Genomic DNA, 26,619 nt, shown 5'->3' with positions numbered 1-26,619 from the left:
TGTCTTGTAACCAGGACATGTCATCGGGAGAAGGAAAGGTGCGGGGGGCTTCTAGGAGTTTAGAATAGAATTGCTCAAAGGTCTTGAGAACCTCCTTGGGATGTGACGATACAAAACCCTCACTATTAGATAGCCTGTAGACATGAGGCGGGCGAAGTGTGTTAGACAACTTCCTAGCAAACGAGGTCGATGCAGAGTTGTTGAATAACAAACTGCGAGCCTTGGCCCAGCGTAGCGTCTTCTCAACCTTGGATGACAACAAGGAGTCAAGTTCCAGGCGCTTCTGGTCTATGGAACGCCTGGTAGAGTCCAAGTGCAATGAGGATGAGTCTTTGTATAAGTGATCTAATTCTCTGGTTAATTCCACTATCCTAAGTCTATTGGATCTGTTTCGGGCCGCGGAAAGACTGATAAGTCGTCCTCTAATGACGGTTTTATGCGCCATCCAGAGAGTCGAGGGCTGCATATCTGGGCGAGCATTCAAGGAAAAATACTCTTCCAGAGACTGAGCTACCTGGGCTTCCACCCCTGAGTCCGAGAGAAGGGATTCATTCAATCTCCAGGAATGGGGTGTGGGAGCGAGCCTAATGAGCTCCGTAGTAAAGGAAATAGCCTGATGGTCGGACCAAACACAGGGATGAATGGAGGCTTCTACAGAATTAGCAAGAATAATTGGAGTGGAGTATATGTAATCCAACCTCGCATAACTGTTATGCGGGTGGGAGAAGAAAGTGTACTCCCTGCAGCCTATGTTGTGGGCTCTCCAGGTGTCAGTGAGTTGCAGGTCACGTAGGCCTCTAGAGAGCGACTTCGGGAAAGCTCTAGAAGTGGTTGGAGTCGATGAACGGTCTAGATTGGCGTTGGCGACTGAATTAAAATCGCCACCTATGACCAAGTGAGGAGAGTGGTATTGAGCAATTTTCTCAAAAAATGACCCAAAGAAAGTTGCCGAGCCCTCATTGGGTGTGTAAATACTGGCAATAGTAAGTTCTCTGTTGTGGACAATGCCCTGAACAATAACATAGCGACTCTCGGGGTCTTTAAATATATGTTTAACCTCCATCGGGAAGGAGGAGTGGAGAAGTATGGCGGCCCCCCTGGTCCTGGACGAGTGGAGCGAGTAAAAGGCTTGAGGAAAGTCCTTATGGAAAAATTTAGGGTGAGAGGAGCGGGAGAAATGTGTTTCTTGGAGTAGAAGGATTTTAGCTCCAAGGCTTTTATAAAAGGAGAAGGCTTTACGCCTTTTGGATGGTGAATTAAATCCCTTGACATTGTGGGAGACACATGTTATTGCCATGGAAAATGAAAAATAACAACTATAGTTAAGAGATCAAATATGGTGGCAAGGGGGGAAAGGGAAACTCTCAGGGAATACTCGTCCAACATGCGCCAGAAAAACAGGGGGACCCTCATATCATCAGCAGGGTAACAGAAAAATAAGATAAGGTGCAATAACAACAAGTGTAGCATGAGAACACTAATCCTGAGTATAAAAGGAGCCTGAGTGATTGAAGGAGCATAGGACAAGGACAATGATCGACCTAGAAGGGAGAAAACCAAAAACCATAAAAAAAGAAAGTAAACATCAGAGAGAAAAGGCCCAGAGCCTGATAAAGGCCTGGGACACCACATTAATGCTAAGCGTGGTAGCGTGTGGGAAAACATAGCCACACCAAAATAACCGTCAAATACCGAGACAACAAGGTCTCGTGACCAGTAGGGTTGCGCAATGGTAGGGGGCACCCACCAGAGAAGCAACCAACCACTGGAAAGGGGAGCCATACAACAGCTCCTAGGGACTTGTAAATGGCTTGTGGTTTGGGTAGGAAAACCTGGAAAACACATAGCCCCTCTCTCCAGCAAGCTCCACCGCCCTCCGAAAGGACGGAGGCGCGGAGCAAGCGGGAGACACGAGGGGGAAAACAGTATAAAACCAGAAACCTGAACACATTCTACCCTCAACAATGTAAACAAGAGCAGCTTATAAACAGCCATTGGGCACTATAGCAAACCGCAGTCTGAGCCTTCAGATGAAGGAGAGAAAAACAGCATCATCGAGGACTATCTTCCACCCGATCATCAGCACCATATCTGATTCTACGCCTGTCTCTTCTGGTCGGGGGAGTTTGCCAAAAAGGTGTAGCTCTGGGAGTGGAGGGCAGTCTGCGAATCGTAGAGGCATCCAAAAGTCCTAGCTTCACCAGGATCTCCTGACCCTCCAGGACCGAAGTGGCAGAGTATGTCGAGCCATTATGTGGAATCACAAGACGAAACGGGAACCCCCAACGGTACCTGATGCGGGCTGATTGCAAGACTGTGGTTATCTCCTTTAGGTTCCTTCTCCGCTCCAAAGTCGCCGGTGCGATATCTGGGAAAATTTGGATAACTTTGTCATCGAGAGTGATCCTCTGTTTGTTACGAGCTGCTCTCAAAATTTCCTCTTTGACCAGAAAGTCCTTCATGCAGAGAATGACATCCCTAGGAGGTTTATCCTCCGGGGGTTTGGGGCGCAAAGCCCTATGTATCCGATCACATTTGAACATATTGGCTTCATGGTCAGGGAGCAAGGATTTAAACAACCTGATCACTACCGGAATGAGCTCAGATTCGGACTCCGGGATGCCACGGATGCGTAGATTATTGCGTCTATTTCTGTTATCGAGGTCTTCTATTTGAGACTGTAGAAGCTGGACCGTGGAGGATAGGGATTCATGTTCTCTGCTGAGGTCATTATGAGCTATCGCCAACTCGTCATGTTTAGTCTCTAGCCTCTCAGTCCTTGCGCCCAGGGCCGAGATTTCCTGCGAAAGTGCATGAGAAGTCTTCTGAAGTTCTGATTGAAACTTGGAAGCCAATCTATTGTACATGGATTCCAGACTGTCCTCTAGATCCGCCTTTGAGAGGGCACTGGGATTTCTTCTATCCGACAAAGGAGCAGGTGAGGTCGGACCTAATAAGCGAGGCGGGGAGGCCGGGTCGGGGGAGAGGCGCCCCCCAACTGACCCCTCACGCTCCATGCTAGATTGTTCTTGAGAGCGTAGAAGGTATTGTGTGAGAGTCTTTTGGGCGGTGCTCCGTGCCTTCTTTTTTTTAGCCGGCATACACCAAGGCTCTGCGGGTTAGGAGATGAGGTAAGAAAAAAAAATGAGGGGGTGAACCGTGGTGCAAGTATACCTCAGAGATAGGCTGAAGTCCCGAATGGAGCTAATCCGGGGTCTCAAAAAAACATTTGGAGACTAGTTGCGAGCGCTGCTACTGTGAGAGGAGGCGGTGCATTGAAGCAGAAGCAGCTAGCGCAGTGTCAATAGTCAGTCTGTGGGCTTGCTGGAGGCTGCTGTGCCGCAGACTGATGTAGAAGCCCGGTAGCAAACAGTTCCAACGTGACAAGTGAAAGGGGGCACCCCCCAGAATAAACAGTCAATGGAGGGGTCAGGGCACCAGGTAGCAGCCAGCAACAGGGGGGGGGGGGGTGAAGGTCGTGACGTACTCACTGCGAGTCCAGGGGGAAATGGAGCAATTGTCGAGGTAAGGATCCCTGCGAACCGCAATCACTGGAGATGAAGACGTGTGGTAATGTCCAGGAAGTGGTGAAAAGCGGTGGCAGGAGAGACTCAGTAGGCCCAAACAGCTCCTGTCTCCAAACCGATCTATCCGAGGGCTAATTATTGCCGGAGGGGCTGGGGATGCCCCCCCTAGCTCCAAAGCAGTCCCACGTCGCTTGAGAGAGCGGAATCCAGAAGGGGTGTCTCACCTGCGGCAGAAGCAGGCACCAAACGTGTGGACGGAGGGCTGTGGCCTGCTCCGGGTGTACCAAGATGGCCGGCGTCTGTTGCTGTGGACCACCAGGCCCCAAACCTCCAGGCGCTCCCACTCCACCTCGCACGGCCCTCCGGACCAGGGCAGGGATGCACCACTGCACGGATGATGAGGAAGAGGACCCCCGTTAGAGATGATGGATGTCCAGATGCTCCGGGACCGAGGTAGGCCACAAGATGGCGGCGGAGCGCCTCTCGCGTGGGCGGCAGCCCCGGGATGAACCGGAGCTCGTAGACCGCCCGGAGACGCTCCAAAAGGCCCCCGACTGACAGCGGGCAGCTCCAGCAGGTCCTGCGGATGGAGGAGAGCCCGACCAGCGGTGCCAGGAGACCGGATTGTGGTGGATACTATTAGGCCGCAGCGGAGCTCTCGCTGGACACGTCCGTCCGCTTCAACTTCCGGCCACGCCCCTCCTTTTCCAACATTTTAAGGAAAGGGTCTAACTATAAAAAGAAAGAGAAGGAAGGAGGATAGGGGGCATCCAATTGAGAGGAAGCGGCCATTCCAAGCTTCCAGATTTATATAAAAAAAAGAAAAAGAAGAAAAAAGAGAGAAACATATATACATACATACTCATATATACTCATCCATACAGGCAAATTTGCCTATATGGCTGTCTTTAACTTGCCGCCGTAGGGACATAGTGTATGTAGGCATTAAAGAGCCTTTGGGCTGATCAGATATTCTGAGCTCATTTTCAATTGATATAAATGTGGAAAAACATTGAGAGTTTTGCTTTCATTGAACACATTTATGCTGTATACTAAAATCATGCATGCTTTTTTCTTTTACTTTGTTATCTGTGGCTGATCTTTTCCAACATTTTAAGGAAGGGATCTAACTATAAAAAAAGAAAAAAATAGGGGAGAAGTATAGTTAGCAGCCAAGTCAAGCTTCCAGATTTATATAAAAACAAGAAAAATAAGAAAAAAGAGAGACACATGTATACATTTGTAATCGGAGTCTTCAAGTGGGAAATGCAATATTACTTAAGAAACAAGGCCTGAGGTGTGCCATGGCCTGGATGGTCAGTATGCCTGAAAAGAGGGCATACCCTGAATGTAAGAATAAGAAAAATACTATGAGTATGAGTGAATAACCTGGGGGAAACGGGTGGGTGGGCACCTAGAAACCCCAACCCTGGCCCTGACAGAGGAGGAGGGTTATATAGTCTCCGACTCCTCCCACAAATACAGGCTGGCCTACAGCCAGCCTTCTAACTTGTAATCGGAGTCTTCAAGTGGGAAATGCAATATTACTTAAGAAACAAGGCCTGAGGTGTGCCATGGCCTGGATGGTCAGTATGCCTGAAAAGAGGGCAAAAAGACACCAGTTTAGGTGGGAGAGGGAAGGTAGAGATCCCATCCCTAAAATGACGTATGCCCAAACGCCAACCGTAAGTAACCGGTAAGTATCCGCTGTGAGAGTAGAACCCATCGACTCCAGACCTGGAGATGAGAAGGAACCTCCTTAGAGCCTGCAAGCTACGCAAACCCAATTGAACGTCCCGTGAAGGATAGGATGAGCCTGATGCCCAAGGTGACCCGGACATGAGAATGAACTGCTATGAATGAGAGGATACGTGGGGAAAAGAGAGCAAGGGCTGACCCGAAGAACCCCTACAACACACACCAGAAGAAGCACCGTGAAAACACCCCTTCCCATACCTGGTAAGAGGATGTGAGAGGGTGAGTGGCAAAAATACCAGTGATAGGAGAGGAAACCTGGCTGCCTGATGGATGTGATGGAGTAGATGCCATGGCAAGCATCATCAACATGGCGACACCAAGACAAACTGGTCCCACCGGATGTGAGCAGGTCATGCTACTGCCCGAGACCTCCCAACCGAGACCGAATCCTGAACCGAGGAAGGAGAAACAGACTCCAACCCAGGGGAATAAGTCCCATAGCATGAACCAGCCATGCCCAAAGTGACTAAAGCACCCCCCTCCCCACCTGGAACAAACCGGGGAGGAGCAAAGATGACTGGACCGACGTCCCTGAGCAGTACTCCAGGCAACCTCCTAGACAAGAGATCGGAGCTGAGAGTGGAATCCAGAATGGTGACGACGTCGCCCAACCTACCACCTAAGGACCGTGGCTTGGACACACCCTGAGAGTATGAATCCCAGGGCGGTAACCAGGGCCTCTATGCAACAGGATGTCCACTAAAGAAAATTGTTGTCTGCTTCCAACCTGAGGGTGCGCCCAGTGGCGAAAAGACATCTGTACGTGAGTGCAGGCATGGTTGATATTGGTATGGATGCCAAGACGGCCCAACCTGAAAACGCAACTAGAAGGAAAGACAGACAACCAGACATGAGAACAACAACAACGCCCCTCTGCCTACCTAAGAATGAGAACATGGCAGAAAAGTCAAGACCACAGCGCATGAATGAACCTAATGATGAACCCCCCCCGTGTGTGAGTTGAGAAATAGTGAGTTAACCCGAGTAACCTGCAGCGCAGAGACAGGTAATTAACAGAAACTCAGGCCTAGAGTACCCACAGACCGTGGTGGGTAGACGTACAGGTGTGGTGAATGAACATGCATCGTATGACGTATGGTATACAGGCGAGAAGATTGTGGTCAACAATCATTAATAACGAAACCTCAGCCCGTATGGATCTGTAGACGTGACAGATCCCGATGTGCGAGCCCTAGCTAACTGACCCCGGTACAAACATGAACACAGATACGATAAGACATGACAATGAATTCAGACAAACCTAACCAGAATATGTCATAAGTGAACGCCCTTCTGCGAACTCTGAAGCCAAACACAGAGGTTGAAACACCATGACAGAACCACTGAACAGAAACACTATGACAGAAATACTGACAGAAAAATGTCACGACAATGCCATGACAGAAATGCTAAAAGTTAACCTAGGTAGAACGATGACTGAAATCCCGGGGCAGAACGCTATGACAGACATGCTGGCAGGACGCTATGACAGAACTCCAGGGGCAGAACACTGACAGATAACCTGAGGCGGAACGCTATGACAGACATGCCGGGCAGAATGATATGACAGGAACCCAGGGGCAAACCACTATGACCGCCATGCTGGACAGAGCGCTATGACGGAAATACTGGACCGAACGCTATGACGGAAATACTGGACCGAACACTATGACGGAAATACTGGACTAAATGCTGTGACCGAACCTGGACAGAACGCTATGACAGGAAAGCTAGAAAGAATGCTATGACCGAGAATGCTGGACCAATCGCTATGACAGAATTGCTGGGCCGAACATTATGACAGAAAATGCTGGGCCGAACGTATGACAGAAAATGCTGGGCCGAACGTATGACAGAAAATGCTGGGCCGAACGTATGACAGAAAATGCTGGGCCGAACGTAAAAACAGAAAATGCTGGGCCGAACGTAATGACAGAAAATGCTGAGCCGAACGTAATGACAGAAAATGCTGAACAGAACGCTGTGACAGAAAACTGGACTAATGCTATAACCAAAACCTGGACAGAACGCTATGACAGGAAAGCTAGATCGAATGCTATGACAGAAATGCTGGGCCGAACGCTGTGACAGAAATGCTGGGCCGAACGCTGTGACAGAAATGCTGGGCCGAACGCTGTGACAGAAATGCTGGACCGAACGCTGTGACAGAAATGCTGGACCGAACGCTGTGACAGAAATGCTGGACCGAACGCTGTGACAGAAATGCTGGGCAGAACGCTATGACAGAAATGCTGAACAGAACGCTGTGACAGAAAACTGGACTGAATGCTGACCGAAACCTGGACAGAACGCTGTGACAGGAAAGCTAGATGGAACGCTTATGACAGAAATGCTGGGCCGAACGCTATGACAGAAAATGCTGAACAGAATGCTGTGACAAAAAACTGGACTGAATGCTATGACCGAAACCTGGACAGAACGCTGTGACAGAAATGCTGGACAGAACGCTATGACAGGAAAGCTAGATAGAACGCTATGACAGGAATGCTGGGCCGAACGTTATGACAGAAAATGCTGGGCCGAACGCTGTGACAGAAAATGCTGGGCAGAACGCTGTGACAGAAAATGCTGGGCAGAACGCTGTGACAGAAAATGCTGGGCAGAACGCTGTGACAGAAAATGCTGGGCAGAACGCTGTGACAGAAAATGCTGGGCAGAACGATGTGACAGAAAATCGCAGGCAGAACGCTGTGACAGAAAAACGCTGGCAGAACGCTGTGACAGAAAAACGCTGGCAGAACGCTGTGACAGAAAAACGCTGGCAGAACGCTGTGACAGAAAAACGCTGGCAGAACGCTGTGACAGAAAAACGCTGGCAGAACGCTGTGACAGAAAAACGCTGGCAGAACGCTGTGACAGAACGCTGGCAGAACACTGACAGAAACGCTGGCAGAACGCTATGACAGAAACGCTGGCAGAACGCTATGACAGAAAACGCTGGCAGAACGCTATGACAGAAAACGCTGGCAGAACGCTATGACAGAAAACGCTGGCAGAACGATATGACAGAAACGCTGGCAGAACGCTATGACAGAAAACGCTGGCAGAACGCTATGACAGAAAACGCTGGCAGAACGCTATGACAGAAAACGCTGGCAGAACGCTATGACAGAAAACGCTGGCAGAACGCTATGACAGAAAACGCTGGCAGAACGCTATGACAGAAAACGCTGGCAGAACGCTATGACAGAAAACGCTGGCAGAACGCTATGACAGAAAACGCTGGCAGAACGCTATGACAGAAAACGCTGGCAGAATGCTATGACAGAAAACGCTGGCAGAACGCTATGACAGAAAACGCTGGCAGAACGCTATGACAGAAAATGCTGGCAGAACGCTATGACAGAAAACGCTGGCAGAACGATATGACAGAAAACGCTGGCAGAACGCTGACAGAAACCGCTGGAAAAAAAAAAAACGCTATAACAGAAAACGCTGGCAAAACACTATAACAGAATGCTATGACAGAAAATTTGCTGATGGAAGCTACCACCGACACCCGGGCTGACCCCAATATAACACCGACCAAAGAAACCACCAAGTAAAGCAGCAACCTGGGTGGACTGAGATCCTCCATCACTGCAGCAGAGATGCCAGTCTGCGCTGTGGGGAGGAAAGGAGCAACAGGTGGGTGACAGCCCACCCCCCTTGCAAGCACTAGGACCCACCGCTCACTTAGGCAGCCAGCCGATACCACCATGAGCAAGGGGAGAGAGGATCCAGCAGCTGACCGATCCCCAGGCGGGTTCTCGGCAGCTCTGGCGACGGACATGCACGGGGAGTGGAGCCTCTCCCCCCCGCCATGCAAGCAAAGGGAGAGAGGAGCCAGCGGGCGGCCGACCACCCCCCCCCATGTGAGCAATGAGAGAGAAGCCAGCGGGCGGCCGACCCCCCCCCCCGCCATGCGAGCAAGGGGAGAGAGGATCCAGCGGGCGGCCGATCACCAGGCGGGCTCCCAGCAGCCCCGCTGATCACACCCTCCCCCCAGGGAGAAGCGGCCGACGGCCGCCACGTGGAGCCCCCCCGAACCTTCGGGCGGACGGAGCACCACACACGTGGGGAGAGAGAGGAGCTGGGGCGACCGATCACCCCCCCCCCCTCCCCACACTGGAAGAAACGGCGGGCGGGTGGACGGAGCGAACATGTGGGGAGAGAGGAGCGGGGGCGGCCGATCGCCGATCACCCCCCCCTCTCCCCACACTGGAGGAACCGGCGGGCGGGTGGACGGAGCAAACATGTGGGGAGAGAGGAGCTGGGGCGGCCGATCGTCGATCACCTCCCCCTCTCCCCACACTGGAAGAACAAGCGGCTGGACATGGCAACCGTGGGGAGAGAGAGGAGCCCGGCCGACCGATCACACTCCCCCCCCTCTCCCCACACTGGAAGAAACAGGCGGCTGGACATGGCAACCGTGGGGAGAGAGAGGAGCTGGGGCGACCGATCCCCCCTCCCCTCCCCATGCTGGAAGAAACTGCGGGTGGACAGAGCAACCATGTGGGGAGAGAGAGGAGCTGGGGCGGCCGAACGCGGCTCACCCCCCCTCTCCCCACACTGGAACAGGACAGGGGAACGCACCCCCTCTCCACCAGCATGATTGTGGAGAAGTGAGTGGTGGGTGATAGATGGACAACCCTTCCCCCATGAGCTGCCTCCACCTAGAAACCCCAACCCTGGCCCTGACAGAGGAGGAGGGTTATATAGTCTCCGACTCCTCCCACAAATACAGGCTGGCCTACAGCCAGCCTTCTAACATATACATGCATACTCATATATACACATCCATACATATATACAGATCCATACACATTCATTCATACCCACATATACATGTGTAGCACAAACCCTCGAAGGAGCTGCTGGTTTGATTGGGCTTACCGTTACCTTCTTTTCCTCAATTCACGTCTAGGGATGTCCCGTGGTAGGTGATCCAGTAACTTGAGAGACTGACGACAGATTTGCATAAAGAGATTGTATTTGCAAAAACATAGACAATGAACAGTCTCTTAAATTGGGATCAGAGGGTTAGAAAGGAAAGTCAGATACTCTTAGTGTGAAAGTCAATATTAAAGAACTTGCTTACTTTGACTGAATCCACAGAATAGCCATTTACAACTGGATGTTCAATCAGGTTGGATGGTCCCTCTCTCACAAGGTCTAGCAGCCAACAAGGTGCTTAACTCAGGAACAAGTCTCTGCCACAGACGTTGCTGTAGAACATATAGGATAAGTCTCTGACACAGACATTGTTGTAGAACTTGTAGGAAAACTAAACTTGTAGAACACTTGTGTGATATCTGGATCTTTCAGCCAGCTTGGCGATATCCATGAGACCACATTCTCTTAGCTCCTCCAGGCTCTTGCTAAGAAACCAACCAGTGGCCTTCTTCTGAAGAGTCCTCTCCTGGATAGCGTGAAGTCACTGGGTCTCTCCCTAAGCCGTAGACGGCACTCAAACACCTCAGAATCCTCCTTTTAGTTTCCTAGCCAGCCCCGAGACAACAAGCTGGGTGGATCCGCACCCCAGGCCATAGCCTTCCTGGGGGCTGGTCAGGAGAACCAGGACCAAGAAGTCCGCACATCCTTCTGGACTGGAACCCCGAACCAGGTGACATCCGCATCTTAAGTACCCTCTCCCAGAAAGCACACAGCAAGAGCGTCACTCCCACTGGGCGGGATCTGAGAGAGAGTAAACTTAAAGCACCCAACCAGACTGTAGTTCCATGCCTGCCAGAAGAGACAGTGCCCCCTGTGGCCAGGCTGAACATCCCATAGTCCAGTCAGACTGATGCTGAGGTCCAAATTTAAACAATTGTACCCAAACCAAACTGCAGTTCCGGTGTAAACTTAAATTTGAAAAACACATAGCGCATGCTCTTGAGGAGGTGGTGCTACACACTCCCCCTGCCAATTTAGACAATGTCCTCATCGTCTGGGAAGGACAGGAAAAAAACCCAGAGACAACAAAACTAGCTCTATCAAAAAATAAACCTAGAGTACCTGAACGTTGGGGTAGGAATGGGAAAAGGGAAGGAACAATAAACTTTAAGTATTATGAGAAGACATTTTTTGGTGACACAGAATTATCATGCATGAAGATTACCACCCAAACCTGTCTACCTAAACCACCCATTCTCCGGCAGCTTGATAGATGCTCCTTGGTGAATCCTAAAAGAGAAGAAAAACATACAAACAATATGTTGCACACAGACTTATTAGAAGGCAGGGTTCCATCCCAATCACAATGGAGCCCTCTCCCCTAAACCTTAAAACTTCTTTTTTTTTTCTCCTTGTAAAACAATGCTAATTGCGCCGACTTATGCCACCTAGTGGTACGAGCCACTGAGATACAGTCTTTTCCTAGAACAGGATCTGTGTCCAGTAAAGCAATCTTGACACAGCGTTTTTCTGTTTAACTGGCCCTGCCTAACTACCCCATAGTTCTGTAGTTCCAAAAGAAAATGCAAAGAGATAAAGACCAAGAGAAACTCTCCTTGCAAATTCAAAGACTTGACTCAGGAACAGTTCACCAGTAGAAACGGGGATCGGGCAAAGTTAAGTCTGTCCCCTGTGCATCCACAGTGGTAATGAAATAAACAGCACTGTCTTTGTCCGGTCTGCAAATTACAACTTTGTCTCCATAAATGTGCCGACATTAACTCCAGTGCTGTAGACATCCGACAAACTGTTCATATAGCTCTGGTGAAAAGACCTTTTTGCGAAGCGGCTTTGGTACTTTTAAGTAGTTCCAGGCATCGTCCTCGTACCATGCCTCGCAGTTCTCAATGATATCCATAATGTCCCTCGGGACATAGGGAAATTCCAGCCCATACTCATTGGCTTTTCTCTTGTTAAGGAGCCGCTGTGACCTTGCAAGTCTTGGCAGCGTGTGGGCACTTCCGTCCCTGAGAGGTGTGCAGAAGTTTGGAGACCTTTGCACTAGCGCAGCAAAGTCCCTTTGAAGTGCGGGCAGATTCATGGGTTTAGGGAGAGTCACATTTACCGTGATGGGGTTTTCCGCATTCGGCGTTCTGTCCCCTGAAGTTAGGGATAACTAGCCCGAAACATCTGTACAAGTGGCGGCTACATCATCCCCTCTAGCCCACAACAACTCCTGAGACAGTGTCCCAAAAATGTCATCATCCCCAGTGTCTGACAAAGACTCTAACTCTGAGTCTCAGTACTCTTCTGTCGGTAAATAATTCACTAGAGGTTTACTTATAGTCTGAGCTTTTCCCAAAGCAACCTTCTTCCGCCGATTGGGTCCAGCCGGACTCGGTAGCGGTTTTCCATAGCGGTTTCGGGAAGACTTTGTATGCCCCACTTTTTTCAATGGAGGCATGGTGGCTTCAGTAACAGTAGTAGCAGTGTCCATCTGCTCCAAAGTGGTCTCTCCAACAGTGGCAGTTGTGGAAGTAGCGGCATCTCTCTCAGAGGTGTCGGCAACAACAGGCATCACCGCTGTGGAAGGCCTCACCGAAGGGGCAAAGATGGCCGACTCCTCGGTTGTCACGCCCGTGGCCCAGTCCACGCGGTAGGCCCGTGGTAGCATGATTGACTGCTCCACTTTGAAGAAATACTCCCCACAGGCAGGACAGCGGACAAATGGCTGTGGGTTCACAAACAGTCCTTCACACTTTCCACACAACATCCCCAGGGCCTCAACATCCCCCGATGCATACAGGACGAACTGCCCTTGAGGGGCCAGGTGAATCCCTGTATCGGTCAAAGTAGCTCCCGGGAGTCTCACACCCATCAGACCTTCTCTCAACGGCATACAGGGTTCCATGCTGGGTGGCATCCCCGGAGCTTGAAACATTTTTTTTTTTCTAGTTGAAAGTCTTTTCCTCCAACACTTTGAGAAAACAGGACTAGCTTCTTCTCCTTCCGCAACACACTCTCAAGCAGTGACTCATGCAGGAAAAGAAAAGCACAGACTCCTCCCACTGGTTAGCTTGAGCTGCGTAACTTCGCCAGCTTTCTGGCAAGGGTGCCTCCCGCGCTTACGCACCGCAGTGAAAGTCTCTGCCTCAATAAAGATGGCGCTGATTGCGCAGTTTAAAAACACAACCCTCTGTCCCATATATCACCACGTGTATAGTTCTTTCGAGGGGCAATGGTAGATCCCGGACTGCGAGCCCCCACATGTAGCGCTAACCCTCGAAGGAGCTGCTGGTTTGATTGGGCTTACCGTTACCTTCTTTTCCTCAATTCACGTCTAGGGGTGTCCCGTGGTAGGTGACCCAGTAACTTGAGAGACTGACGACAGATCTGCATTAAGGGATTTTATTTGCAAAAACGTAGACAATGAACAGTCTCTTAAATTGGGATCAGAGGGTTAGAAAGGAAATTCAGGTACTCTTAGTGTCAAAGTCAATATTGAAGAACTTGCTTACTTTGACTGAATCCACAGACTAGCCATTCACAACTGGATGTTCACTCAGGTTGGATAGTCCCTCTCTCACAAGGCCTAGCAGCCAACAAGCTGCTTAACTCAGGAACAAGTCTCTGCCACAGATGTTGTTGTAGAACATACAAGGATAAGTTTCTGCCACAGACGTCTTTGTAGAACACTTTTGTGATACCTGGATCTTTCAGCCAGCTTGGCGATATCCATGAGACCGGATTCTCTTAGGTACTTCAGCTGCTCCAGGCTCTTGCTGAGAAACCAACCAGTACATGGCCTTCTTCTGAAGAGTCTTCCCCTGGAGTCACTGGGTCTCTCCCAAAACCAGAGACGGCACCCAAACACCTCAGAATCCTCCTTTAGTTTCCTTGCCTCGGGCTAGCCAACCCCGAGACAACAAGTCGAGTGGATCCGCACCCCAGGCCATAGCCTTCCTGGAGGCTGGTCAGGAGGACCAGAACCATGAAGTCAGCACATCCTTCTGGACCTGAACCCCAAACCCCGTGACATCTGCATCTTAAGTACCCTCTCCCAGAAAGCACAGCAAGAGCATCACTCCCACTGGGCAGGCTCCGAGAGAGAGTAAACTTAAAGCACCCAACCAGACTGTAGTTCCATGCCTGCCAGAAGAGACAGTGCCCCCTGTGACCAGGCTGAACATCCCATAGACCAGTCAGACTGATGCTGAGTTTCAAATTTAAACAATTGTACCCAAACCAAACTTCAGTTCAGGTGTAAACTTAAATTTGAAAAACACATAGCGCATGCTCTTCAGGAGCCGGCGCTACACATGCATATACATACACGTGCGTATGTACATTAATGTCCAGTAGCTCAAGGTGTGTGGTCCAGCGGGGGGATGCCAGTGTCCTTTTAACTCATAAAAGATGGAAATATAGGGAATTCAAGAGACTGCACCCACTGTGCTTAAGTTCGTATTGACCTTTTCTTCAGTGTTATTTTTAAATTTTTATTTTTTACAACTTTTCGAAGGAACTTAATCATAAAATAATCAATATTTGTATACTTTTCCTCCATAGATGTGAAGATAGCATTGTTGATCCTTTACCATGTGATCCTACTAATGAGATTAAATATGAAGATGAATGTAAACTGATATTATCAGGCAATGGACCTTTCAAGGACTGTCACCCCCACATTCTTCCTCAGATATACTTTGAGAATTGTGTTTATGACTTGTGTGTGACTGGCGGAAATCAAGATCAGTTCTGCAATGCTTTAGAGGCCTATGCTGGTGCTTGTGAAAATGCTGGGGTCAGTGTTGGTTACTGGGAAGAGAACACCATCTGTGGTAAGTGAAAATGATAGGTCTCTAAAAAAAAGAAAATCAATATTTATTTGAGCTTAAAGTCCTGATTTTTTTATATTAACAGGTATTAAAACTACAACAATCACCATCATTCCAATAGTGCCAAGTAAAATTATTTTACCATTACCTTAACTTATTACCTTTATTAAAAGGTATTTGAGGGAACCAATTGTTGTTCAGGTTAGGTTAGGTAAAACTGTGACAATATTAGATGGAGAAAAATAGAAAATAATTACTGTATTTATCGGCATATAACACGCACAGGCGTATAACATGCACCTTTTTTGTTATTATACAGCTGGTTGGTTCACATAAAGTCACTTGAAAAAAAAAACATCTAAGTTGTTAAAACCATTGATGCAGTATAGTTTGCATTTGCTGTTTTTATTGGGTATGCTTAATTTCCCTTTTGCTTTTTGGGTAAATTCTGTTTTTGTGGCTACCTAACAATGTGAGGACTTCAGTCTCTGCCCCTTTTTTCTGATTTATTGCTCAGCTTATGATTCAGCAAAGATGAACACGCTGTTAAATGCTCTAAAATACACTACTATCCTCTCTGTACATATCTAAGATAGCAGTTCCTATTATCAGTTATCTCTCAGTTGTCATGTAAATAAGGGCGCTAAGAGAAATCTTATGCCGCGTACACATGATCGGACTTTCCGCCGGACTTGTGTGGGCTTCTTCCCCAAAGTCCGGCGGACCTAGAAATAAAACATGTTTTAAATCTTTCCTCCAAAAGTCCGCCGGACCCAGTTCCTGTTGGGAAGTCTGACTGATGTCAGACTTCCCGCCCTTTATGACGTCACAGTCCCAGCATGCCCCGGGACTGTGACTTCATAAGGGGCATGGTCACCGGGGGACATCACCCTGTGACCCCGCCCCTTACATCTATATATAATTCGCCAGGCACCGTGTCCATGGCACTACATCGGGAGAGAGCGTCGTGTCAATATCGGAAGAACAGAATAAGGAAGAAGAAGAAGACGGCAATGAGGAAGGAAAAAGCTGGCCACCGCTAGCAAAGGAGTGGCAAAAAAGCAGAAGATAGTGGAGGAGCTCAGCAAGAAGAACCGGAATGAGCGGAGAAGTCGGAAGATGACCCCCGAAGTCGGAAGAAGACCCCTGGAGCTGTCTAATAAACTACTTTTAAAACCTGTGTAGTGTGTTTTTTATTGACATTTTTTCCCTCAGGTGAATGGGTAGGGGTACGACGTACCCATACTCATTCACATAGGGTGGGGGGCCAGGATCTGGGGGCCCCCTTATTAAAGGGGGCTCCCAGATTCCAATAAGCCCCCCACCCACAGACCCAGACAACCAATGTCCACGATTGTCGGGAAGAGGCCCTTGTCCTCATCAACATGGGGACAAGGCGCTTTGGAGTGGGGGGCCACAGGGCGCCCCCCCTTCCCCAAAGCACCCACCCCCCATGTTGAGGCCATGCGGCCTGGTATGGTTCCGGGGGGGCGCTCGCTTGTCCCCATCCCCTTTCCTGTCCGGCCAGGCTGCGTGCTCGGATAAGGGTCTGGTATGGATTTTGGGGGGACCCCCACGCCGTTTTTTCATCGGCGAGATTCACTTCCTTCTCTAGTCCCATGGTACCTGGAGTCACGTTCAAAACGAACGGACTTTAGTCCATTTGTAGGCAAGTCCGTTCATTTGGAAAGTCCGTCGGACCTCCGGCAAAAGTCCGGCGGGAAGTCCGTTGGACCTAGTCCACCGGAAAGTCCGTTTGTGTGTGTGCAAGTCCGCTCATTTGGAAAGTCCGGCAAACCTCCTCTGCTAAGTCCGGCTGATTGTCCGCCGGACCATGTCTGCCGGAAAGTCTGATCGTGTGTGCGCGGCATTAAGCTGGCCATATACCGGTAGATTTTTGAATGAACCTTCACACTAAAAAACGTGTCACTACATTCAATATTGTAAAAAGAGACTTGATGAATGCCATTAGAAAGTACTTCAGTTCTTTTTATGTAGCCCACCAATCAGAAAACAGTTGGGATTATATAAACTCCAGAAACATGGTCACTGTGGAGGTTACGCCCTTTTCAAACAGAGTTTCTTCAACAATGGAATTCGGGGGACGACAATCAGTCAAATTCATATAACTTCAGGGATGAGGAACAGCCTCTTCTGGTTGCTCCAGTGCAGAAATCTGCTCACCTGCCACTCCATCGACCCCATCTCATGGGTCGCGGTCATGACCAATGCCAGCGGTACTGGTTGGGAAGCCCTTTGCAGGTCAGAACTTGCTCAAGGCAAGTGGGATGCCCATCTTCACAACCCAAAATTATAATTTGTTTAATACAAATGGAAAGCTATCACGTGCTAATCTTATCCCCAGATGGAAGCAATGATATCCCAAGCATCAAAATAAAACCATATCAATGTTCAATAGAATCCCAAAAAGGCTCACACATGTGATAACCCTATACTCTGTAGAAGTGTCAGAATGTGTTTTGGGGTGTGTATATTCCACATATACCCATGGCATGTGTAAGAAATATCTCATTAAATTGACAACTGTGTGTAAGAAAGAAAAATATTTATATTTTTAGCATTTTACAAAAACTTGCACCAAAAAAAAATCTTATATGGACCCAACATGCCTCTCTCTCAACATGCCAAAATACCTTGAGGTGTTTACTTTCCAAAAAAAGGGTAATTCGGGGGCTGCTTATACTGCCCTGGCATTTTAGCACCTCTAGAAATGTGATAGGCAGCCAGAAAGTAAAAGCTGCATAAATTCCAGTATACTGTATACACCATAGTTTGTAGGCGCTATAACTTTAATGCAAGCCAATTAATATACACTTACTGGGATTTCTTTTTACCAAGACATGTAGAAGAACACATTTTGGAATACATTTAGAGCCGGTTCACACAGGGGCAACCTGGGATCCGACCAGGTTGCACCAAGTCGCCCCAAGTTGCGCTGTTGAGAAAATCAATGGTAGTGAATGGAGCCGTCTTAATGTACACTACAGCAGTCGCTCCGACTTCAAAACAGGTCCCTGTATGACTTCAATCCGACTTCTAGGCGACTTGTACCCATTGATTTCAATGGAAGTCGCCTCCAAGTCGGATCTCCATCTATATTGAAGCCACAATGTTGCCTCTCTAATATTAAAAACTGGCAGGGGAAAACCAGGTCCTTAGGTCTGGTATGGATCTTAAGGGGAACCCCGCTACGCCCAAAAAAACGGTGTAGGGGTCCTCCCAAAATCCATACCAGACCCTTATGCAAGCATGCAAGGGCGGGGTCACCATGTGACATCACTCGGTGACCACACCCCATGCCTATATAAGTGGCTGCACACCGCTCATACGGCCTTACAGCGGGAGAGAGCATCGTGTCAACATCGCAGGAAGAGAAGAGGGAAGAAGATGATGCAGAAGCCCGGGGCTACCACTAGCAAAAGAGCTATAAGAACATAATGGGGGAGCTGGCAGAAGAACCGGAGAGCGGGTGAAGATGCCAGAGAGTGGGAGAAGAGGCCGGACACTGGGAGAAGAGGCCGAAGACAGCGGAGAAGTCAGAAGAGACCCCCAAAGTTGGAAGAAAACCACCCGGAGCTGACTAATAAATTACTTTAAAAACCTGTCTAGTGTGTTTTTTTATTGACACTTTTTTTCCCCAGGTGAATGGGTAGGGGTACGATGTACCCCATACTCATTCACATAGGGTGGGGGCCGGGATCTGGGGGCCTCCTTATTAAAGGGGGCTCCCAGATTCCGATAAGCCCCCCCACCCACAGACCCCGACAACCAATGGCCAGGATTGTCAGGAAGAGGCCCTTGTCCTCATCAACATGGGGACAAGGTGCTTTGGGGGGGGCCACAGGCCGCCCCCCTTCCCCAAAGCACCCACCCCCCATGTTGAGGGCATGTGGCGTGGTACAGTTCAGGAGGGGGGACACTCGCTCGTCCCCACCCCCTTTCCTGGCCGGACGGGCTGCGTGCTCATATAAGGGTCTAGTGTGGATTTTGAGGGGACCTCCACACCGTTTTTTTCCGGCGTAGGGGGGTTCCCCTTTAAAATCCATACCAGACCTAAGGGCCTGGTATGCTCTTGGAGGGGGAACCCATACCATTTTTTTATTTAAATTTGGCATGGAGTTCCCCCTTGAGAGCTGATTATTCTGTGATTGGCCACGGCCAAAGTTGCCTGGCCTGGGGGCAACTTAAAGTCATGTTGTAAGTCGCCCCAAGTCGTGTTGAAGTCGTGCTGTTATTCATACTCAAGTCGTGTTCAAGTTGCCTCCAAAAGTTGCGCTGGAAGTCGTGTTGCCCCTGTGTGAACCGGCTCTTAGGAAGAAATTTTATGTTATTGTTTGTTTGCTTTATAACATAAATTAGAACTTTTTTTTTGTTTGTTTTTTTCAAACATTTTTGGTATTTCTTAATTTATATTGCAAAAAATAAAAACCCCAGCAGTGATCAAATACTACCAAAAGAAAGCTCTATTTGTGTAAAAAGAAAAAAAATGATAAAAATGTATTTGTGTACAGTGTTGCATGACATGCACGAGCAATTGCCAGTTAAAGTAGCGTAGTGCTGAATAGCAAAAAATGCTCTGGTCATGATCAACTGGTTAAATCTCCTGTAAGAAATATCTAGAGAGAAAACTAAGGCTCTTTTGGCTTAAAGTATGCATATGAATACAAATGTATGCCTTGATTTTCAGATGTTTCTGTAATGAAATAAGTAAGTATAGAATAATTGATTCTTTTATTTTTATTTTTTACTTGGGCTTTAGCTATACATGTATCTTTCTCTTTCTTAGGAACATCTTCAACTACTTCTACAACTATTACCACAAGACCTACCATTCCATTCTTGCCACCACCAGGTATAACAATTCACTGTTTGTCATTTTGTGGGAGCACACATCTTTAATGTTTTACAGTATATAATAGTATATAATATTCAGTCAGTGATGCTTCCCACAATATTTTCTCACAGCGTATCACTTTCTAAAATACTATTCACTTTAAGTTAGAGCCATTTATGGTGGTGATAATGTGATAAAATAAGAATTTCAACAGTTACCTGTCAATTTCATACAAAAAAAAAAAGCACACGAAAGGCTATAAATTTGTAAACTAAATATTTTAAGACAAAATTATCATGAGCTAAAATAATACAAAAAAATCTAAATAAATTAGCTATATGACAAATATACAACTCCGTTCATCCAGATAAATAGTTTGAAGTCCAGACAAAATAACTAAACACACAGATAAAATAAATATAAATGAATGGTTTTGGCGACCAAAATGCTCTTTGCACTGCAGCACAGCTGGCCCTTTGTGCTGCTTCTCCCAGTCTGAACTAGTATTGAAAGAGGCTGATACCAGCTTAAATTCAGGTGCTTAAACTTCTTGCAATAAAAAATAAATAAATTTAAGGATATACAGTAATAGGGAATACAGAGCTGCATTAACTTGTGTTTGTTATATCTGCCAGCTTTAAAGCTGAACTCTAGCCATAACTACAGTCTTGCACAGTTGTACAAGCTGCTCCACTGTACTGAAATTTCTTATGCTAATTTCACTGCACACTGGGAAAAGCTGCAGAAAATCCACCTTTTTTCTGCCCTGAAGGATGTTCAGCACTACTAAACTTGGCCTGGCCTGTCCCTTTCAGTCATTGGATGGAGGCTCTGCATCAAATATGGGCATTATCTAGGGTACTCTGCATGTAAATGTAGTCTGCCAAGAAATACCACCTATCAAAACATTGACATTGCAGAATTCTTCCCAAGAGCCAACACACTGCTTGCATCAGGGTTAAGGGTACCTGAGAGGAATAATGAGGCAGGATACATTGATGTTTTCAGAAAGCTATGTCAAGCGCTCTTTCAGACCCTTCTACCAGCCATGATCTGCCTGCATTGCATAGATAAGCATAGAAACCCAATGATGATCCCACTAAATCTAAAATAAGGTATGTATTGGAAATGGATAGCCTCTATTTAAAAATGAAGTAACATATTTGGGATGGAGGAACTAGATAAGGCAAATATAAAATGATTAAATCTTAGATTTATTGTACAAACTGTTGTGTGTTATAGATAAAAAGGACCCATTAATCTTAAACAGGACATTTCTAAAGTATAATTAAGCACTTATTGTTGGAAGATAATTACTTTCCTTTTCCTACTTACAGATAAATGTAAACAACAGCAGGATGGTAGCTGATATCACTCACTAAATATGACCATGGCCTTATTGGGTCATTGACATGGCCATATGCACCCTGCAGAGGCTGGTGCATAGAAGTTTTCTTTAGTGAAGTTAGGTCCTGTCAGATATGTCAGATATCTTGACATATTTCAATAATGTGTCCAAATATCATAGACATTAAACACGACCATTTTCTATTAAAGCGGAGTTCCAATAAAAAAATAAAAATAAACGTCAGCAGCTACAAATACTGCAGCTGATGCCTTTTAATAATCAGACACTTACCTGTCCCAGGGTCCAGTGATGCGGGGGAACAAAGCCCTGCTCATCTCCCCTCCTCTCTGCGGCACTGGCATTGTCACTGTGGGCACCTGGCTGTGGCTTCACAGCCGGGCACGCACTGAGCATGCTCGAGCTGTGCTGTGTGCTGTGACTGGCCAGGAAAATTTCTCGGACCTGTGACGTGTCCCAGATGATTGTAGAGAGGGAGGGGGATGAGGTGATCTCCCCTCTGGCACCACGCGCAACGGGAGGAAGTGGGCGCTGGAACCTCTCGCTCCCCCCCCAAAGAAAATTACATGCCAAATGTGGAATGTCAGGGGGTCCCCTTCTCTTAAAGCAGAAGTTCCATTTTTGGGTGGAACTCCGCTTTAGACCCCCACCACTTTCTAAACCAATCCATCTCCTTTACATTGGTTCAGTGGCCGGTACAGAAATCTACAACTCCATATCACAAATATATGTTTAGAGGACAGCCATAGTTCATCATAATATAGGCACATCTGACTTATTTCTGACCAACTTACCTCACTGGTAAAGTCTGCCTTATTGAAAAGAATAGACTATTTTCAGTATTTAATTATGTAAAGCAATCAAATCTACCTTGTAGCATGTTCACAAAGCTGTAAATAACATGATGGAGCTCACAACAGTATTTTTTTATTATTCATTGCACATAAGTGTTTCCTTCAACAAAATAAAAATGTTGTTTGGTAATGTTAAGCCAACCTGTGCCTTAAAGACGCAGATGCAAGTTTGTAGAATCTTATTGTTGTTTATAATCTTTTTTTTAGCATACTGTGAGGTTAGTGGAGATCCACATTACTACACCTTTGACAATCAGGTGCACCATTTTATGGGCACTTGCACCTATACATTATCTAAACTCTGTGAAGTTGATGGACACCTGGGAGAATTCAATGTCGAAGCAGCCAATGAGCACAGAGGAGGCAACACTAGGGTATCTTTTGTCAAGTATGTTAATATTGATGTACATGGACACAGTATCACATTAGAGTGGAACAGAGAAGTGAAGGTGAGTATGAACCATTTAAAACATTATCAAATTGTAACTGATATTTGATCTTCTGTTTATTTTTATCATAAACTTTTGTTATAAAATTGTCAATCCAGGTGGATAACAATATGGTAACCTTACCAGTAGCCCTACATCCAAACATTAACATCTTCCTTAGTGGACATGATGTACTGGTGACAACAGCATTTGGAGTAAGTGTGAGGTTTGATGGAAACCATAGAGTGGTGGTGACAATTCCAGGAGAATATGCCAACAAAGTATGTGGAATCTGTGGAAACTTCAATGGGAATGAAACTGATGACTTCTTAAACCCAGATGGTGAATTAGAGCCAGACTCTAACAGTCTTGGCAACAGCTGGCAGGTGGACAATGACACAAGGTAATCACAGAATGATTATGGAAATGCCATGTTATTCCATTACAATATGCCAAAATGTCTTATCAAAATATGTAAAGAAGGTATGCATATCAGTTAAAGCAGTTGTATACTGTTTTTTTTTTTTTTTTTTACTTTTACTTACAGGTAAGCCTATAATAAGGCTTACCTGTAGGTAAAAAAAATCTTCTAAACCTGTATGATTTAGGAGAAATTCCCCTCGCAATGAGCCGCTGACTGCTGCGGCGCATGCGCACAGGGGATTTTCGGCTGAAAGCCCGGCAGACGCTGGACTTTGCCAGAAAGAAATCTCCCACGTGCATGTGCGGGAGTGAAGATATCGTGGCTTCCAACCACTCACATTGCCGGAGCCACGTTACCCGGAAGACACGCCGAGGTAATATGTCAGCTCCCTCGGCGTGGATCATAGGAGATATTGGGGCCTCGTTCTAAGGCAGTGATGGTGAACCTTGAACCTCATACATTTCCCATGATGCTCATGCACTTTGCAGTGTAGTGGAGCATCATGGGAAATGTAGTTCCAAAACATCTGGGGTGTCAAGGTTCACATTTACTGTTCTAAGGTAAATATTTCGTAATGAGCTAGTATGCAGTGCATACTAGCTCATTATGACTTTTCCCTTGCAGGTCAGAAAAAAAATTCTGCAGGTTTACTACCGCTTTAACCAATTAATTGATGAGACAATCTAAGCCAGTATAAACAGAGCAATGTGTAATTGCAATGACACAAGGTAATCACATCTGAATTGATCTAAATTCATAAAGGTAAATCTATGTTGATCCATTCCTGCAGGCTGCAGGTCTCTGTGAATATTTTAGCAATGCTCATTGTGTAAACCATCCATTTATGGTCCACTCGGATTGAATATATAGAACAAGGCTAGCTTACAATCGAGAAGGACTTAAGAGGAGCGTCATCCTGTAAACAAAAATTTATAGAACACACGCTTACTTGTCCCAGGATCCAGCAATGTCTTCATCTGATCCAGCTCTTTGCTGATCTTTGGGTGCAGGTGCTGACATCTTAACTGTGGGTATCTGACTTTTACTCCTTGAGGCTTCACAGTCAGCTATCCGCTGCAGCAAGCTGCACTGCGCCCGCCCCGTAAATGTGTCCCAAGATGCTGCAGGGGAAGGAGGGGAGGGCCGAACTTCTGGTCAGATCGCTTCAGTGATCTGACCAGAAGTGGGAGTGGTTACCTGTCAAAATCAGATACTCTCCCTCCCCCCAAAAAAAACATACCAAATGTGGTAGAGATGGAGGGGAGGAGGAGGAAAAGCCTTTGGTGAAGTTCTGCTTTCACCCTTAGGCAGCCCATACATTGGTAATTACTTTTGTTCAAACAGAGGGTTAAATGAAAACAATTATCTGATTCTCACATCCACACACTCAATGTATATGGGAGAATTCTTCCCACAATGGTATTATATTCTGACAGCTGGGAGACATCTCCAATGCCAGAATACAATAAGTGTTGCTGGCTATTGCTGGCGGCACTGAACGTTTAGGCAAACCCAAACATGCTGGCTGACTGTACACAAGTGGATCTATATATACACTCATGGCTCAAGATTCATCTCTCTTCATGCATCTCTGCTGAACTGGCCAAATTTTGATCCTTGTATGGCTGGCTTTAAGCTAACCACACACAGTACATTGACCATTCAATCTTGATTGTATTTGCTGACAGTCTCACAGTACCACTGCCTACCACATATAAAGTCATTGTATTTTTAGTAAGATTCTCAAATTATAAACTGACTAATAATAAAGACTTCACAGAGACTGTATATTGAGATTGTAGTGGTTCTACTGTATTTGCTGGCAATCAACTATTCCTTATTGTGTCTATTTACAGTCCCTATGTAGCATGTTACTGTCAATGACAAAATAGATTTTTTACAAAGGAAAAGGACAACATTGTTCCTATGGTGTGTATGATCTGTCAGTGATCTGATGATCTGAGAGATGCACTGGAGTGGTAGGGAATCCGACTCAAAATATAAATTAGGCTTCTTACTGCAGATCATGGCAGTTCAAGCAGTGGGTTGAACGACAAAATAAATAACCTATTTGCCCATCCACACATTCATTGCTGTGCTATTATAATTATAACCTGCCAGTGGAGAGCGTTCCCGCCAGAAGAATACAATGATCAGTGCTACCAGTTACAGCTTGCACTGATCGTTTGAGAAAAACCTGACAGGCTGGTTGTACACAAGTTGATTAATAGATCAACCTGAATACAACCAGCATACCCATACATGGATCAAAATGTACATGGATACATGGATCACATTTCATTACATTCAGTGCAATAAGTACTATACAGCTTTGCTACTGGACTATAAGATGAAGGGACCAAGGCATCAGTCCTGCTAGAAAACTGCAGAATTTGGGGTTTACACAAAATGTAAGGCATAGGGGCTGAGGACAGGGAAAGGAGGTTGGGATTGGTGAGTTTGTAAAAAAACAATATGGAGCTGGGCTTTTTTTTCTTACAAAAGATCTGCTACTACATACTTTATTACTAAACCTTGTTTAGGTAAAAAAAAAATATATATATATATATATATTTTTTCTGTTGCACAATTCTTCTTAGTTTAAAGCATTGTGTGCTGTTTGTTTGTGTGCATCTGAAGTGGATATGTTTCTTTCACAAGATGTACAGTTATTTTTCTTTTACTTCTGCTTGCCAGAACAATATTTAAAGGTGGTTTACACTTTATATTTTTATTGTTCCTGGATTTTTTCATTGTACAAGTATTATATGTACCATGGTAAACAAATTTTTCCTGAACAATTTTTTTTAACAAGTATATTATACTTACCTACTCTGTTTAATATTTGCACAAAGCAGCCCCGAACCTCCTCTTCTGGGGTCCCCTGCCAGACTGTGCGCACCTACTATTCTGTCTCTGCCCCACTATCAAGCCGCTCGCTAGGGGTGTAGATGTGCATGCTTGATCCTGAGCTGGGCTGTGTGCATCTATTCACACACACTCAGAGAATATGATTCTCCAATAGCTCCTGCTGCTGCCTCCATGTCCAGTGAGGAGAGATACAGAGCAGTGCATAGTGCTGGATTGAGATTAAGCTCAGGTAAGCATTTACGGTGGACTGGGGGGAGTTGACCATGGAAGTTGTTTTACCTCAATGCAGAGAAAGCATTAGTAATAGGTAAAAATATTTAAGCCTTCACAACCACTTCAAACATTGCATAATAATTTTAAAAAAGTCATAACCCACATACAGTTTTATTATAGTTTATTTCTAATGTTTATTTTAGTTGTACACCTGGATCAGAACAAGAACCAAGTTGTACTGTGGATGAAAAGAATACCATTTCCAGCAACAGTTTCTGTGGAATTATTACTGATGAGGATGGTCCATTCAAAGACTGCCATGGCATTGTAAATCCACTAATCTATTTCAACAATTGTGTCTATGACTTGTGTGAACTGAACCTAGATCCATATATCCTGTGTGATAGTCTTCAGTCCTATGCACAGTCCTGCCAGTCTCATGGAGTAACAATAGGTCCCTGGAGGAATGACTTTTTCTGCTGTAAGTACCTAAACGTGTAAATGAAACTAATGATAGATACTACTCCTAATATCTTTGACCTCCTCCTGCATATATACTGCACACCTTAGCAATATTTCACATTAACAT

The 26,619-nt window shown here is 46.4% G+C and overlaps 1 protein-coding gene across 1 annotated transcript in view; it reads left to right on the top strand.

Moving 5' to 3' along the window:
* LOC143986719 (IgGFc-binding protein-like) overlaps positions 1-26,619 on the top strand; it is a 132,211-nt gene that overhangs the window by 57,415 nt on the left and 48,177 nt on the right. Inside the window, exons 15-19 of the mRNA XM_077485124.1 lie at positions 14,751-15,022; positions 19,827-19,892; positions 22,302-22,543; positions 22,642-22,925; positions 26,234-26,511. Of these exons, the coding sequence (XP_077341250.1) occupies positions 14,751-15,022; positions 19,827-19,892; positions 22,302-22,543; positions 22,642-22,925; positions 26,234-26,511 (1,142 nt within the window). The remainder of the gene's footprint in view (positions 1-14,750; positions 15,023-19,826; positions 19,893-22,301; positions 22,544-22,641; positions 22,926-26,233; positions 26,512-26,619) is intronic.

This window comes from Lithobates pipiens, unplaced genomic scaffold, assembly GCF_037356315.1.
Source record: "Lithobates pipiens isolate NorthernLeopardFrog02 unplaced genomic scaffold, aLitPip1_a1.2 Scaffold_18, whole genome shotgun sequence".
Classification (NCBI taxonomy): domain Eukaryota; kingdom Metazoa; phylum Chordata; class Amphibia; order Anura; family Ranidae; genus Lithobates; species Lithobates pipiens.
The sequence above is the reverse complement of the archived record's forward strand: the minus strand, read 5'-3'. Positions and strand labels throughout refer to the sequence as shown.